At 36.1% G+C, this 18,321-nt stretch overlaps 1 protein-coding gene across 2 annotated transcripts; it reads right to left on the reverse strand.

Annotated features, from left to right (window-relative positions):
• Positions 1-4,683: 4,683 nt before the first annotated feature.
• On the reverse strand, positions 4,684-17,124 carry LOC113058732 (uncharacterized). 2 transcript variants are annotated; one of them, XM_026226904.1, is made up of 7 exons: positions 16,963-17,124; positions 8,193-8,307; positions 7,873-8,048; positions 7,613-7,758; positions 7,343-7,493; positions 6,973-7,085; positions 4,684-6,224 (listed from the first exon to the last, which is right to left on the reverse strand). In XM_026226904.1, the coding sequence occupies exons 1-7, from the start codon at positions 17,039-17,041 to the stop codon at positions 5,355-5,357; spliced, it is 1,650 nt and encodes a 549-aa protein (XP_026082689.1). In that variant the 5' UTR covers positions 17,042-17,124; the 3' UTR covers positions 4,684-5,354. The 2 variants fall into 2 exon arrangements, with proteins under 2 accessions (XP_026082689.1, XP_026082690.1); XM_026226905.1 differs by lacking the exon at positions 16,963-17,124 and adding an exon at positions 9,175-9,412.
• Positions 17,125-18,321: the final 1,197 nt, after the last annotated feature.

Raw genomic sequence — 18,321 nt, forward strand, 5'->3', positions numbered from 1 at the left:
ACTCTCATGTTATCTTGAGACCCCGGACTGGGTACGTGCCCAATGTTCCCACCACTCCTTTTAGGGATCAGGTGGTGAACTTGCAAGCGCTGCCCCTGGAGGAGGCAGACCCAGCCCTGGCGCTGCTCTGTCCAATACGTGCGCTCTGCACCTACGTGGACAGAACTCGGTGCCTTAGGACCTCAGACCAGCTCTTTGTCTATTACGGAGGCCAGCAGAAGGGAAAGGCTGTCTCCAAGCAGAGGTTATCCCACTGGATAGTGGATGCTATTGTCCTGGCTTATCAGGCTCGAGACCTGCCATACCCCCTAGGGGTGAGAGCTCACTCAACTAGGAGCGTAGCTTCCTCCTGGGCGCTGGCGCATGGAGCCTCGCTAGCAAAAACCTGTGGAGCTGCGGGCTGGGCGACACCTAACACATTCGCGAGATTTTATAATTTCCGTGTAGAGCCCGTGTCCTCTCGGGTACTCGCCCCTTCGGGCCAGTAAGGACCTGCTCGTGGTCAATCCGCTTGCTGTGACATTCCACTCCGCGGACTGGATGAATGCGCTATTTCCCTCAGGTGAGTTCCTCAGTCAGAACCCTGGGTTGATGTCCAACACTTGCGTACATGCCCCTTGGTCAGCCATGTGTGGGACTAGGTGCCACCATGTGTCGTGATTCTCCTTTCTGGGTAATCCCACGTGTGTATGTCCACAGTAAGTCTCTCCGCAGCATGTGTCTTTCCCTTGGCAAGCCCCTTGCCAGCTCTGTCGTTGAAACTTCCACCCTGCGGGCTGGGTACCTCAGAGTTCTTACGTATCACCACCTTGGTAGATACCTGCTTTCTGTAAATCCTCCCACGGGCAGGCAGCCTACTAGCATATGTCCAGCTGGAATATGCTACCCAGTGTATTCTGTGCGAGCTATAGGCCCTCACTCGTGCTGGCCTCACGACAGGGTGCTATCACTTACACGGGTCGCTGGAAGACAGCCATGTGGCGTTTGGTAAGGGACCCCATTCGCAACGTCGAATGTGACCGACTGAAAGGGAACGTCTTGGTTACACATGTAACCAAGGTTTACCCTCTGTAAAAACCTTCAGAATATAGACAGGAAAAAAATATCAAGTTTGGTGTGTGTAAGTGCTACTGAAGTGGAGATTTATGGGTCAGTGTTGAAGAAAAAACTCATTTTAAGAAAACGGCCTTTAAAAATATGTATTGTAATTGAAATCTATTGACACAAACAGATAAAGTGCTTTAAAAGAAACACTTAACAGTGTCTTTTGGATGTTTTCCTTCCACTAGTTTGAAAAAGCACTTTATGAAAAACCAAAAGCCCAAAATCTCAAAATTGGCAGGTGCTTGAAAAAACAGTGTTATTGCCTGCAGTGTCTCACCTTAAATATTGTATCTATTTGAGCTAAATGGTTATCATTTATTACAATACAAATACATCTAATTGATTGATTGACTGATTGTGGCAAGGCCAGGGAAATCTTTGAAACCTTTGAAATCGTATATATAATAAATTATTAAGCACTGGTCCAATAGGGCCAGTAGACATTTTCCTTATTATTAAAACATCAACACTATCAAAATCAGTATCATAACACTTGTACACAAATCTGTAGAACAAGTTGGATAGAGAATTATATTTTTAAATTAAATAATAATAATAGTGAAACAAAAACTGTATTTGAAAAGAAAACAGGATGACCTTAAATAGCATAATGCATATTTGTGTTAGGATGAGTTGAGCAAGTCTTGCATCCTGGTTTGAGAGTGATTTTCTGCTTTGTTCATGGGCTTTGTTTGTTTACATTTATCCCATGAGTTCACTTGACCTTGTTTCTGTCATTCTTTGATTAGTTAATTTAGTTAAGTTTGTCTAGTTTATTACCTTAATTAATCTCTGTACTTAAGTTCCTCCTTGTGCATTCTTCATTTGTCCGGTATTAATGTTGATTGTCAACAAGGTCCTGTTTCTCAATGCCCCTTTGTCCCAGACTGGCCAGACCGAGCCAGTATCCTCCTATGTTCTCTCCTCAAATGGTTAGTGGCACTGAGAGGCCCCGGTTAGTGTCGGCTTGCTTAAACTACTCCAGAGTGTCCGTACTGTAGACCCTGATGAGATCCTCCATCACCCTAAGCAGCTGGTGGCGGCGGAACGTCCGACGCCAGGCCTTCATTATGTATCCGTGAGAACCATATTTACTGTATATGTCTGCAGAAACATTTTTATGTGAAAGAAAAATGTGTGTGTGAAAGTAGAAATATATATTATAAATATGGAAGAAGAATGTAAGAAAAATATCTATACACCTTATTCTTGAACATAAGTATTTCGGTTCATTAGCCACTATAGGGAAATAATGAGAAGAATAACAATGTGCAGTAAATGGTAAAACTGTTTACACTATAAACCAGTGTGTTCATAATAAGGATAATACATTAAAATAATAAAGTAATAGCAGTTTTCAATATCAAGCAAGAAAACAAGCTGTTTTATACAGCTAAAAATAGCTGTACGTGAATGAAACCGGAAGCCAGACCTATAAAAATTACAAATGGCCACACTCACTGAACTGACCTGAATTTCTTCTCATGATTATGCATCTTATAGTAGTAAAAAAAAAAAGATCAACTTAATATTGTTAACATAATTTAAACTGAATATTTTCCAGATTTACATAATTGTTTTTAGTACAATGACAATATATATATATATATATATATATATATATATATATATATATATATGAAGAGTTCAGATGCAAAAGCCTCTAAATGCCATCTGAAATTTTCATCTAAAATTAGGATTTTTATCAAGCTCCTATATTTATGTTCAGTTATTTCACTTTAATAGCCTGGCAAAGAACCTGCACATTGCCATTAAAGTAAAATGACTCAACCTAAGCATAGGAGCTTGACAAAAATCCTAATTTTAGATGAAAATTTCAGATGAAATTTAGAGGCTTTTGCATCTGAACTCTTCATATATATATATATATATATATATATATATATATATATATATATATATATATATATATATATATATATATATATATATATATATATATATATATATATATATATATTATCATTGTACTGGAAAATATTCATTTACTTATAAACTGAAACAACGTGTTATAAAAAGTATAACTTTCACCAGGTATTTAAGACTTTTCCATACAAAGGAACATATTATTTACCACCTGTTTAGTGATTTCAATGCAGTGTAGTCTGTAGTACAGAAAGTGAACCGTTTTCGCTATGCATCAGCCTGACACTTTCAAAACTGAACTTGTGAGATTTAATGATGAATAGTTAGGTGTGTATAAATGCTGTTCTTGTGTTCTGTATCAGCTGTGTGGTTTCTTTAAGCAATCAATTTGCTATTGAGATGAGAAGCAGAGGTACCAGCCATTCTACAAATGACTGTAAACACAAGACTTTTCGGAGAAAGCAAGTATTCAAATCAATCCTCATGCTGTATTACAGTCTATATAAGATTGAGGTCTTTCTTTGAAAAAAAATAATAAAAATAAATAAACAAACAAATAAAATAATAATAATAATTAAAATAATAAAATGAAATAAAAAAAACTATATCTGATAATTACTGATGATTTCTGATGCAAGTATGTACACTTCTCTCTCCCTCAAAAAAAAGGCTATTTTATTATCAATAGAGCTTTTGCAAGCTTCTGTCAGTGTGTTGAAAATGATGTGGGTAGAGTACTTCTTGTTTCCCTCCCTATCTGAAGATGGAAGTCATTGATTGCGGCTGAGTTTCACTCTCTTATTCTCACTCGCTTACTCAGTCTGTTTCACCATATAGCGCAGTGACTATATGGGAACATTGAGTAATGGGTTTGCTCAAGATCACTTGTTTCATTGTTGCATTGGAAGATATGTTTATATCCAGGACTTTACTAGGGTAAATTGCTCATGGATTCTATAGAACTTGTTTTCATTAGACTTTTTATTTATATATTATTATACTTTTTATTTATTTATTTATTTACAGAAGTGATGTGGTTTGCATTAGCTGTAATCCATTTCATGTTTTGTTAGAGGAAATTACAAGCAAGTCTGACATTGTAATATGCAAACAGTCACGGGTTTTCATGGGTTTCTACTAGAGGAAGTTTTCCCTCTGTCATTAGTATTTGTATATGTATTATTATATTGGAATTTCATACGGGACATTCCTGCCCTCATGATTTGTATACATTCTTGCTGGTGATATGCAGAATCACAGGTTTCACATTTGGGCCACATTTTTGGGACACATCGTGCTTTTTTTTTTTTTTTTTTTTTTACTTGAAATGACATTAAAGTGAACATAAAGAAAAGTACAGATATTTTATTTTATTTTATTTTTTTCCAAACAGTAGCATGGTGTTAGCAACACCAAGGTCATTGGTTCGAATCCCAGGGAAAGCAACAATTTGTGTAAAATGTGTACCTCGAATATAATGTAAGTCAATTTGGATAAAAGTGTCTGCCACATGCGTAAATATAAAAATAGAAAAAATTACTGGTGCTTGCTAAGCCACTTTTGACTTTTGATTTTGGCAAAATGCTAAAACACCAAAAACCCCAAAAGCAACACCCTTGTAACCAGTCTAATCATCATGTTGTTGAGTTCTGCATATGAATGCACTTTTTTCAAATAAAATATCAAAATCTAGTTATTTTTATTATTTATTTCCCATCATTCCATCACATTCAGCACAACTCAATATTCAGCATATAAAAATGTCAGTGCATAACATCAAATGTAATGTACAATGCATGTACAAAATTGTAAAAGTGTGTATGTACAGGTTTTTTATTGCCACTGATGGTCCTATGAGTAACTTTTAGCATCCACACAACCTTACCATTGCACTTTTTTTATAGTGATTGAACTTATTACTGAAAGGTTCTTTGGGCACCCAAAAAAATTTGTTCTTCTGCAGCATTGCTACCAAAACTCCCTCCTTTTTTTTGAGATTGTAACATAATTGCGTCACTGTCTCAATGGTGGGTGAGATTCGTGAGATTAGATACTGAGAATTAGAAATGTCTCAGTGTCATCGTCATCCCATTCTGATAGTATCTCACTCTTATTCACTCAAATAGAAGCTTGAATGTCTCCTCTCTGGTCATCATATTGGCAAAATGATAACCTGATGCATGCAGGAAGTCACAGAGGGACGGTCCCACATCGGATGTCCCAGTATTAGTGACATAGCCACACAAAGCATCTCTCTGCTGTTGCTCTAATCGAGAAATAAACGTCTTCTGGAGCAAGCAACATGAGGGAAAGCAGATACGCTTTGATCTGTGCTTTTACCCAGTCATAAAAAAGCCCACATCTCACGTGAATGTCAGTTCTATGTCTCCTAACTTAAGAGGCAACGTGTCCATCTGGCAAGGTTCTTGTAGAAGTAGTGGACAGGTGATAAAAAGCGACGACTCGCTGCAGTCCTCGTCATACTGGGAGGACAAATCCCCCAAACCTAATACATTCACAGACTGTAAAGGAGATTTTTTCAAATAGCTTGGTCTGTCGTTGTCATTATCGGTTGTGGTTTGCTCATGAGACAATGAATCACTGTCTGTTGGTAGCTTCCTGGTTTTGCACCACATGCAAGTCTCAACGTCAGAACACAAGCATGTGACATGACCAGACCGATAGCCACAGCTAGGGCTAGCCATGTTAGCCTGTACGTCACATGGGATGTTGGCCTCACTTTCAGCAAAAGTTGAAGGACTCTGACTACGATATCCATCCCCAACGACTACTATCTCAGACAGGAGGTCCCCACCTGCCCCATTGAGATTGTCAGACACATCCCGGTTTCCCATTCCCAAGCCACTGTCCTCTTTTCTTTCAGTTTGGTTGCAGCTATTTACTCCTCCGTCTAGGGAAGGGAGCTCTTCCAGACTTCTTCTTCCACTGCTGAGACTGTCCTCGGAGTCAGTCACACTGCCACAGCCGCTGTCTTCCTGTCCCATATTTCCATCTGTGCTTGGGTTCTTAACTGAATGCTGCTGGCCAACACTCACCCCGCTGTCTGTACTCTCTCTTCTCTCTTTGTCCTCCTCCAGCAGGTTCTTGTTCTCATCAAATGCTTTACTCTTTCCCGCCTTTTTATTGTTGGTAACTACCCATCCCTTGTCAGTGACTGTTTCCACTTGGATCAATCCTACGTGCATAGGGTTCCATCCATTCACAGCAGATTTCTGATGGAAATAGAAATAAGATGATATAATAAATGAAATGTGGGGTCCGTAAGGTCTGTGTATGTGTAAGAAATAATAATTATTCAATGGGGATGCATTCATTGAAGAATCTAGAATAAAATACAATTAAATTAAATGTATTACTCTTTCCACAACACACTTCAAAATATTTCTGAAGGATCATGTGACACTGAAAACTGCAGTAATGGTGGTTGCTTAAAATTCAGCTTTGTCACATATTAATACATTGTACACTTTTTAGTTATTTAAAATGATTATATATATATATATATATATATATATATATATATATATATATATATATATATATATAAGAATATTGATGTTTTTACTGCATTTTTGATGAAATAAATGCAGGCTTGGTGTACACTTTTTTTTTCAAAAAACATTTACAAATCTGCCTACACATACATGTGTATACGTATATCATGTATTTGTTTATTTGACAACCAGAAAGTGACAGAAAATAGTTTCATTCTGAATCGAATTGTGTTATAATTAAAACCAAACATCACTGAAATGATAGATACGCAAGACATGAAAAATCCCCAGCATTTCCCTTTTCTGCTACTGTTCCTCGAAAGGAGAACCAACACCTATGACAGGCGTCAGAACTGAGCTGTACTTCTTAGACTTTATTCCTTTTTTAAGACCCTGAAACTAGCTTGCTCTAGCACTTTGGTTTTGAAGAAACTGCATTTGTTTTAAAACCCCCAAGCGTACTCACCAGAACCGCCGGCATTTTACTCGGACGCTTCAGGAAGAAACAGACGGCAAACATGAAGAAGGACATGACTCCAACTACGCCGATAGCAGCTATGAAGATCATCAGGGACATATCTGACAAAAAGTGAGGAAGTGATTTAAATTTCACATAGAAATTATTCTAGGAACATACATAAACCCAACAACCATGCCCAATAAACCCAACACAAAGCATTATATGCTACATATAATGCCTATTAAATAAATACAGATTCATTTTTAAGATTTTGCTGGCATTTTAGAAAAACAGCATCAGATTCTTCTTCTATTTGAGAGACATCTGTAAAATTAGATGATTATTAGTTATTTAAATGTGATCTACTGTATAGTACCTGCTGATAGATATATGCATTGTGGTAATGAGGTGTTTCTCCCATCATTAGATACCATCTCCACTTTCACTTGAACACAATACTCCTGCCATAACGATAATGAAGTGAACTCCACCTCACCATCTTCTTCATCATCAATTACTGTTAAAGCCTATGTCAGGGAAAACACAGGTTTAGGGATCGCAATGGCATGCAGTATAATAAGCAATTTCAGTTCTTGTAAAGATAATTTTCAACAAAAAATGTTGGGCTAGTCCACTAAAAACCAACCTCGCTCTCCCGTCCTTTTGGATACAGAATAGCTGTGTATTCTGTGCCATAATCAAAAAGATCTTTGAGAAAAGGCTTTCTGTAAATCTTAACTTTCACCGTATTAGAGGAGGAAGAAAGGTCAAACTCTGGAGCCAACAATTTGCCTGGAAGATGGAAGATCACCATTACCAACTGTGCAACTTGTAGACAGTAATAAAATTTGGTAGTTGTATTTATTACAGTTTTGTTTGGTAAATAGTGGTCCTGCGAATACTTACTGTCCATTAAATGAATTCGTCTTGGATCTGACCAGGAAAAGTTATAATTTCCTTCAAACAGTCCGATCTTTATTTTCATTAAAGGTTGGTATATAAAGTTCCCAAGTTCACATCTAGTTTCTGTCGTCATGTTACACTCTGGCACAATGTCCCACTCAGCATCAGGACCTTTATCTCTATCAAAGCAAAGACAAGTAGCTATTAGCTTTGGAGTATTGTAAAAATTAGTTCAAGCTAAAAATGAAAATAATATTTTGGCAACTGTGGATATGCGTTGTATTATAATGGTTGATGGATATAAGGAAAAGATTTCTGCTTACAGTGCTGTATTCACTTGATAAAGGGCATTTAGAGGGGCTACTTCAGGGGGATCCCAGAGCACAGTTACATTTCCCTCCCATATGTCAAATGTCACATTTAATTCCAGCGGTTCACCTGTGAACAAATAAGAAAAAAATATCAGAATTATCCACACCCTTCCCCATTCTTTTGATCAATGCTCATCTCTTCCCAATAGAGAAGTGGTTTATTTGCACTTGTTCCAGTCACACTTGAGGTACCGTATTTATTGTGAACAAATAATGATCAGCTGTACTTTCCTGATGTAGGTGGCATGACAATACCTTCTCTTTGGTCATTGTAGTTAAATGGATGTTTGCTTCATCAAGCAAACCACCCAAATTTTCCCAAAAAGCACTTACACAATGCCGAACAATACAATGTATTGGCGAAGACCGGGGTTAGTTTGTGTGGGTTCAGTAAAAAATCCAACTACACAAGTTTCAGTTTTCTCTAACAGTATTTTCTAGGGTGGTTTTAACAATGAACGAATAGCATTTGGTTTTAACACCTGAGGAACCGGACAAATATCACCTAGCATCAGTGTTTCTAATCGATATCCTTGTCAAATAAATAGTTCAATGAATAGATAAAGGTTGTCTTTGACATACATTCATTTTGAGAGGTTCCTAGGTCACTTGGGGGCGGCCAAATTTGGCAAGGAATTTACATCACTCACGTCATCGCTGTGACAGAAACTGGGGACAAGTTTCAAGTCAAGCGCCCACTTGCACTTTATTGTGCATTTTCAGTATTGTGGATATTATTTTTATGAATATTTAATGTACAAATAAATAGTATTTTCGATTATTATCCAGTAAAATCCAGTATATATATATATATATATATATATATATATATATATATATATATATATATATATATATATATATATATATATATCCTAGCAAAATTAAGAATTAGCTTCAAAATAGTTTACATAAATCAATCAATCATTCTTACCTGATATGTAAACTGGAATGATTATTAATGTGACCAAAAAAGAAATCCATGAAATCCAATCCATGTTTATATCAGTTGAAAATCATATCCAATATTACAAATCCCAATTCCAGTCCAGTTCCACACACAAACACACGCATAAAAGCTCAACATGAAGCGTTCCTGATAACTAAACCACTCTTCTAAGAGAGCCAGCTCAATGTTCAGTTGCGTCCGCGCGTCTCTCTCTCTCTCTCTCTCTCTCTCTCTCTCATGTGAATGTGAAGCTGAGCGGTTGACTGCTTCTCTATGTATTTGCACTGTGAACTCCCCCCTCCTTTCTGTTTTGGTTTAGTCAGTCTTCCGTGATGGCAGATAATTCACCCACTCTGAGGAAAGCAACATGTTTTTTCTCTCTCTTTCTCTCTCTCTCTGTCTTTTAGTTATAAATGTACCATCAAGTGCAAACTGTAGCCGTGTACATGAGCACATGTAAATATAGAATATGAAACATCTACAATATTATTGTGTGAACCTACGATTACATGTAAATTATTGCCAATGTAAAGGGAAATACCAATGCACACATTAATTAGGGAGAGTACCAAAGTTATCATGTTTGTTCTAGGTATTTACAAAGGAATTTTTGTTAGTAATGGCTCATTAAGTTATTACTGTTTGTGATTAACACATTTTCTTAGACATAAAAGCTTTGGTGTTTCTCAGTATTATCTACAAGTATGTTTGCATATCAACATGTGACCACATGCATGTGTGTGCATGTATATATGTGCCTGGATTCTTAGTGATAATACATGCACAGTGAATGCACATCATTTTTTATGCAGTTTTGCACATCCAATTGCATGTCTTCAATGCATCTATTTGTTTGCAGAATTATTTTTCTTAGTACAGAAACCAACTTTGACATTTAGCGGGGTGTGGTTGGAATTTGTAACCGAGTTCTAAGAAGAGGACTAAGCTTTTAATGATTTGTGGTTTTCTGTGAAACATTGTTTTATTAAAGGGGGTCATATGAAATTGCTAAAATAATGAAATGTGTTTATGCAGTTTAAGGGTCCGAAAACCTTGACAAGCTAGTCAGTTTTTACAAAGCTCATCGTTCTGAAAAGCGAGGTGTGAGCTGATTGGCCGGTTCTCCAGTGTGTTGAGATTGGACAAATGGCTCAAGCATGTTATGGAAATGTTAAGCCCCTTGCCATACTGTGATGTCATCTCCTGTCGCGACTAGACAAAACCAATAAAACCCATTCCAAGCAAGGTATTTGTAGCATTTAGTGGGGACATAATTGATTATAATGGCTTATACCGTATTTTCTGCACTATAAGGCACACTTAAAAACAACAGTCCACCTTATAATCCGGAGCGCCTTATATATGGATCAAAATGTTGACATTCCATTTAGCACAGCTCCATCTAGTGGATGCATAATGCAAACTCAGTCAAACGTTTGACTGCAGTATCTTCTATAATATGCGCCTTATAATCCGGTGCGCCCTATATATATATAAAAAAATAGGCCATTCATTGAAGGTGTGCCTTATAGTGTGGAAAATACGGTACTGTCTTTGTATGTGTAGCGTTGTATCATGCCAGGTAAACATAAAAATTGTGATCGGAAAAACGACAAACAACAAGCGCTACTTTACACAGCTCAAAACTCACGTTTGAATCATCAGTGGCAAATCCTTTAAATCTTAAAACATACTTACAGGCTGTGAGACAGCATTATTTTTCAGATCACCAGCATTGTAGGCTACTCTGCCAGGGAAAAGTCCTTGTCCTCTGTAAAATGCGTTGAACACATCTGAATATTTGTTTTGAACTGTTCTGGAATAGTGTTGTAAATACAAGATAACCACTGATTTCTAATTGTGTCCTCTTCCGGAAGACCTAACAAAGTATTTTCGCTTTCACAACGAAACACACAGCATCTCCACGACATGGCGGCGGCGGTAACAATACTACAGTGAGAATCAAAGTTACTCCTTCTTTCTTTTCATGAACATTTGGGCGCCATTATGCAAATCTTCTCACCTCGTGACATAGACGTGGGGGCATTTAAACGAGGTGTTTTAGGAGGGTGTGGTCGAGTCTTAACTTTTATAAAGAATATCTCTTTGGGTTTGAGACTTTAGTCATTGCAACTTAAGGGAACTATTCTATTTATGAGCAACTGGTAATAACCCAAATAGAAAGGAAAACTTGAAATTGCTCACGTCATATGACCCCTTTAAATTTCATTTCCACATTTATACTTTTTTTATAATTATTTTAAACAAAGTATCCACACAAACAGACATACACACATACCATTAGTAAAAAAACTGAAAAAGCCTTGTGGTAATCCAACCAGCTCATACACACACCCTCAAATAGGCCTGGAGAGCCGATTCATATTGAAACTGATCATCTTCGGTTCCTTTTGACAAACGCTGGTCCAAGAACGGATTGCTCATAAAAGGATTTTTACAAACCTGATCACATGCTGAACTTTACACAAACCTCACTCAACAAGTGAGAACTAGAAATAAGACAGTCCTGTTTCTAAATGATGTGTTCATGTAATTATGATTTTATTATAGCTGCTGTGCATTTTATTAAACAGAATCATCTCACCAAACAAAACCATAAATAGCAATAGCTGGCTCATGCATGCTCGGCCAGCATTTTTCAAAATACAATAAATTCAAATAGTTGTAATGATTTGAAAATTACAAATAAATAAATTGAGCGTCTGGTTGGATTATGGGTTTTGCTTTATGTTGTACGTATATCTACTGTAAATAGGTCAAATCAGAATGAATCACATAATGAGCATCCACAATATCCAGGGCAAGTTTCAATATTTACACTCAAAATGCACATGCATTCTACATTAGATATTCCTCGAGAGTTCGAATCATTACATGGCCTCTCTGAGATGGTTCACCGCATAAAGTTGAAGATTAATTCTGTTACTAGAACACCGATTGACCCAGCTTATCATTTGCTAAGACATCAGGTGCAGATGTTGTCATTGGCTCTCTGGAAGATCTATGACCCCTCTTAATGTAGTCAAAGTCAAACCAAACGGAAAAAACACAGCACTGAAAAATAACCCAATCCTGCAGTGTGTAAATCACACAAAAATAATATGGCACAATGACACACTGTTTCCGTTGCAGCAATGGTATATGTAAAGGCCTATTTTGTCATTTTCTTTTTTCTAAATTAAAAAATAAATAAATAAATAAATAAATAAATAAAATAATAATAATAATAATAATAATAATAATAATAATAATAATATATTAATTTATTTATATATATATATATATATATATATATATATATATATATATATATATATATATATATATATATATATATATATATTTTTTTTTTTATAATGTTAAAAGGGTTTGATTAAGTTCCCCATTGCTGTGTTATTTGAATTTTATGAAGTGCATTTGAATTTAGTTCATCACAGAGAAATTTGTATATTTGGTCAAATGTGCTTTCTGGTACTTTCTGACTAGTTTCATGGCTTTTCCTTTGATTCATTGCTGCTTTCCAAAAATAAATAAATAAAGTCTTATTCTTACTGGCTCTTTGCTGTGTTTTGAAGATGTTTGGTGCTTTTTTATGATTATGTAAAGTATAATCAGCCCAATCGAGACTGCTGTAATGTTTTTCTGTTTATGTTTGACACAAAAGAACATATGAATTATACTTGAAGTACAGCAGAAATTGTCTTATTGTTTTTAGCAAGTGTTAACTGTTATGTCCTTCAAGTATTGTTATGTCTTATCCTGAGTATGCAACCAGGTTCCAAGATGCTGTGTCTTGGTGTTGACTCAATGTGGAATGCCATTACTTTGTTTGAAATGAGTGTAAACACAATACCAAAATTCATTAGCAGACGGCAGTCAGTGAGAACAGCCTCAAGCAAAGCCTCTGTGAGTATAAAAAGGCACCTGAATTAAACATAATCAACTCTTTTGTACTGAGATGTACAGGCAAGCCTGAGGCATGACAATGAGACATAGTGTCTTGGGCCTTGTCAAAGCTGAGGGAATTATGAACAAATCGAAATACCAGGCAATATTGGCAAAAACCTTCAGACTTCTGCTAGCCTTCAGCTCTACAATGATCCAGACCTGTATCCGAATGGAAATCTGTGGGGTGATCTGAAGAGGACTGTGCACAGGAGATTCCCTCGCAATCTGACAGATACGGAGCATTTTTACAAAAAAGAGTAGGCAAATGTTGTCAAGTCAAGATGTGCCATGCTGATAGACTCATACCCCAAAAGAGTGCTGTGATAAAATCAAAAGGTGCTTCAATAAAGTATTAGTTTAAGGGTGTGCACACTTATTCTACAACATTATTTAGAAACTGAATCTGATTAGATGCATTTACGGACTGTTTTAATGTAGCCTAGGGGTGACATGAATGCATTTAAAGTAATTTTAATTGCATAAATAATGTTATGACATGAATGTTTTAAATATAACATTTTAAAAGCAATATGAAATGATGGGGGAATTATTATTATATTTTATTTTGAAACGAATAACATCAGTAGGTCGCATATTGCTTATAATACATGTTACGAAGAATTATAAGAACTTTATTATAAGATATCATGCAGACAAACATGACACTGCAATAGCATGATAACAGTTTTCAAAGATCAGCTTATCTCATGATGCTTTTTTTTTGATTTGAGGTTGAATTGTTTGAAGCTAACAGACATTTTGCTGTTGGTAGACATAGCTTGCATTGCACTGTGCTTCTTCCCTTTTAAATACAATTCTTTTTGTATTTCCATGACAAAGAACAAAATATATATGCAAATGGATTTCTGATTTCCCTGTCCTGACAAGCCCAGATACAAAGAAATCACTCTGGTAATATAAAATTAATTTGGATGTAACTGTAATTTGATTACCACCAAATTAAAATGTAACTATAATGAAATGTTGTTCTTATTTATTATCATTAGCCTAATTTTGCTTGTCCCTATTCAATCTTTGCAAACAGAACCAGCACTTCCTCGGAAACTTTCACCAGTTTGGAAGCTCCATGTCCAAAGCAAAGAAGGGCACTCAACAGAGCCCAGACAACCTAAAAACGGTCAAACATCGCCCTCTTCTGGTGAGTAATATTACTTACATTATTGCCCAGAGGAAATTTCATTCACAACAGTTTCAAGTAGACAAACCTTTGACTAATATCATAAAGTACATTTTGGAGCTTATTCTGACCAAAGACCACATAGAAGTGACCATCTGAGTGGCATTTTTTTTTTTTTTTCGTCCTTCGTATAATTTAATGGCAAGGTTATCTGAAAATAGATTCTAACAGTGATAAACCCACCACAACACTGTAGTATTGAAGTTATACTGATGGCTTACAGGTCAGCAGTGTGTGTTCTCAGATATGCATCTCAGCTGGGTCGGATAAACTGTACTGATGATGGTAGAATGAGTCTTTCTTCTAGGATTGGGCTGAAACTTCCTCTTTGTCCTTCCTCACAATGTTTCTTTTTGACAACAGCACTTTCCCCATGTGTTTTCTCCTGACATAGGCCATTTTGGTGTGTCCTTTGCTGCCATATAATGATTCAGTTTTCCAAATAAACTGCTAATGTCATCGAAACACTATTTTATTCTCAACATTTCTGCTAACATGTGTGGCAGAGACTCAGTCAAGGGTGAAATGAAGCACGAACCCAAGAATGAACCCAACTGTTCCCTATCATACAGCAGTAATGTTAACATTATGACACAAATACGGAAATTTTAACAAATTACACATTTTCATCCTGTTCTAATAGAAAGTGTACTTAAGATTCATTCACACCATATCGTAATTACCATGATTACGAGAAACCAACTTGTATAAAGCATTCCCATCCTCGTAGAGCCCATGATTACAACTTGAGAACTGGGAGTCCGAGTCCAAGGGTGTGAACAGTATTACGTCACATGCTGTCATTTCGAAATCAATTACGACATGGCGTGAAAGCAGCAAAAATGTATTCAGTTCTTCTTTCATTGAAATACGTGTTTTGTGTCAAATTAGAAATTATTTGAGGAAGTGAGTGACTAATCCACTTTCTTGAGATCTTCCCAGCTGCAGAGTTCAGCTCCAGCCCTAATCAAACACACCTTTCTGTAAGTATCAAGTGCTCCTGGAGATCATTGTTGCATTCCATTTGTACTCGAGAGTTAGAAAATTCTGAGTTTCCAGTACAAACATTTAACTGGAATGCCCTCCAAAGTCAGAGTTCTGGCTCAGAATCCAATATGGCTACTCAATGTATCAACAGAATACAAACAGTAATATATTGTTTATAAGCACTTCTGTTTGTCTGTGTCTCAATAAACTCAGTAGTACACTATCCAACCTCAATTTGTGGACTATGGCGTCATCTGTGCAAAATACAGCTTTTTGTGTGTTTTTAAATCAGCTGGCATTGGTAACAACAGATGCCTTGCAGGAAGCTAGATCTCTAGTAATAAAGGTATCTTGATATAAATGATCAAAGCAACTATCCTTCATTTGGCCAACTGGAGGTTGTGCATAGTGCATAGTGAGGTTGCACTTTATAAACTTGGCTGTCTTCCTAACAGCTGAGATCATGCAGGGTCAGTAAGATTGCTAATGTGCTTGACTTTATAAAACCAATTAATAAAACCATTTATTATCATTAAACAAGAACTGGCACTCATATGCTGGACTCCCTTGCTTTATTAAATCTGAGTTATAGTGAGACACCTACAGTACAATCTGTAAGTATCAATCTAAAAATATGAATCTTTTCTGCCCAGTTTTATACAATTTCACAACATGTTGCCATGACAACAGTAAGCCTAAAACCATGAAATCATTAAAATAATAAAATAATACACAATAATTTGCATAACTAATGGGAGTGATTTTATTAAATTATGAGCTTTAAATTTTCTGCTTTTAAGTTCTCCAAAAAGTAGCCCTGACAAAATACAGTAAAACAGTACTATTCTGAAATAGTATTATAATCAAAATAACACTTGTGAATAATATTATGATAATTAAAACAACACACTCTAATTTTGTGTATTTCTAAATGGAATATGTTCCTCCTGTAACATGGGAGGCGTGACAACGGAGTTCAGGATCTAAATGTAGGCTTTTATTCAAAAGAGTGGTCAAACAGGCAGGGTCAAACAACAGCAAACATTATCAAGAAAGACACAAAAGAGTAATCCAGTAAACTGATCAGGGCAGGCAGGGGCGTCATGCATTCATCATTTTTGAGGGGGCACATTGGGGGGTGGGGTGGGGTATAAGTCATGGTTGTCCTGTGACACAGCAGCTATGATAGCACCGTATGACTAATATAGGCTTATGTTTTATTTGTTTATTTTTCCTTCTTATTCAAAACCAGTTCTAAACATGCTTAATATATCAGGAAATATCTCGATTCTCAAATATGTGTAAGTAAACGCGTTTTGCACCTTTATAGATTGTTATTTGATCAATATATGTTGCTGGGCAAAGTAATATAAACTATTAACTACACATAAAAACCCGACTTTTTACTTAAGTGCCATATCATACCATAAACTGAATTTGAACTGAATAATAACAATATTGTAAGTTACTTATTTTAAAACTTTCATTTTACAAAGAGAAAAGAACATTTACATTATCAAAGAACATTTTCATTCAGTCTAGCCAGAGTTCAGGCACTCTCAAAAACTCCCATTAAAATCACTGAAGCACTTTGCATATGAAACGAATATCTTACTTACATTTGTACGCAAATCTGCACTTTTTGTTGCGTTTCAGTGATGAATCTTCTGCACGTCTCTGATTGGTCATTGCATTCATAAACGCAACATAATTGTTTCTGATTGGTTATCATGAAGCGTTATATGAACGCGTCTGTCTCTAGCTCAGCGCCAGCCAGTGACACAGATTTAAATTTAGCAGCTGATGCTGTGCACTGAACAATCTAATCACACCGGTGTGATTGCATTAAACATATAAAATATATGATTCTGCCTTTTTTTTTTCGTCATTTGGAAGCTGCATTTAAAATCAATGATGCCTCTGAGGGCAGGGCAGGCAGCAAACCACAAAGACAAGAAAACTGGGAAACTGGGAAACTAGGAAAACCCTACAGGCTCACAATCCTAAGTAATGAGTGTGTGTAGAACCAGGCTTTAAATAGAGTGAGACAGATGAGGTAACAAGACATAGTTGAATGCAATCAGTTATGATGAGTCCAGGCAAAGGATTATGGGGACTGAAGTCTGGGGTAAAGTGGCAAGAGTCTGTAATGGAGTGCCCTCTAGCGAAACTCACAGGCACCTCAGCTAGAGATTGTGACTAAAATGATGTAGTTATTTGCTTTGATGGCAAGGCTGAATTTCCAGAATCATTACTCCAGTCTTCAGTGCATGATTATTCAGAAATCATTTGAATATGATGATCTGGTATTGATCATCTCATGTAACCTATGTTCTCTGGATAGGGAATGAAACACTGCATAGCTATGACACAATGGAAACACCCCTTAGGATACTATAAATTGCTGAATATGCATTCTTTATGTCACTCCGTTACAAGCTTTGTGTTTCAGCTCATATAGTCAGTGAAAATATTGATGTAACCTGTTTCTTGCTTTCATTATATTCTGCTCTAATTTAAAATTCCTAGAATTCATTGTTTGTTTTATGTTGGTTTAAATTGTTAAATAAATCAAGTTTTTCTCATTTTCTCACATTTTAATTCAGAATCAAAAGATTAAACTGGTCCTATTTCATTTCACCAGTGTTAAAATAATACTTATATCCATAGTATTAATAAAAGGGAAAGAAGAACATTTTAAAATGAGAGAATGCAAAAATATGGAGATAATCTACTGTCTATGTAAACTTAATAAAACAATGCTTTGTTTATGTATTTTAATATCTAATGCAATGACGTACATGTGTGTCATATGTGTGTTCAAAGTGTCAAGTTTTAGAGGTCACTGTATAAAATACCTGTGACAACTTCCTCCAATAACAATGCTTAACCCTCACTTGTATAGATATAAATGTACCTGTAAACCTGTATTAATATGATCAAAAAAGACAATAAAAATTAAAAAATATTGTAAAATA

The sequence above is a fragment of the Carassius auratus genome, chromosome 40, assembly GCF_003368295.1.
Source record: "Carassius auratus strain Wakin chromosome 40, ASM336829v1, whole genome shotgun sequence".
NCBI lineage: Eukaryota > Metazoa > Chordata > Actinopteri > Cypriniformes > Cyprinidae > Carassius > Carassius auratus.

Bases quoted from the DNA above. Each gene is read 5' to 3' on its own strand.
- LOC113058732 (XM_026226904.1), bottom strand. From the start codon at position 17,041: ATGAATGCAATGACCAATCAGAGACGTGCAGAAGATTCATCACTGAAA. The intron at 8,308-16,962 runs GTAAGTAAGATA...ATTTGTTCACAG, and splicing joins GTGCAGATTTGCGTACAAAT to GTGAACCGCTGGAATTAAAT. The intron at 7,759-7,872 runs GTAAGTATTCGC...TCCATCTTCCAG, and splicing joins ACGAATTCATTTAATGGACA to GCAAATTGTTGGCTCCAGAG.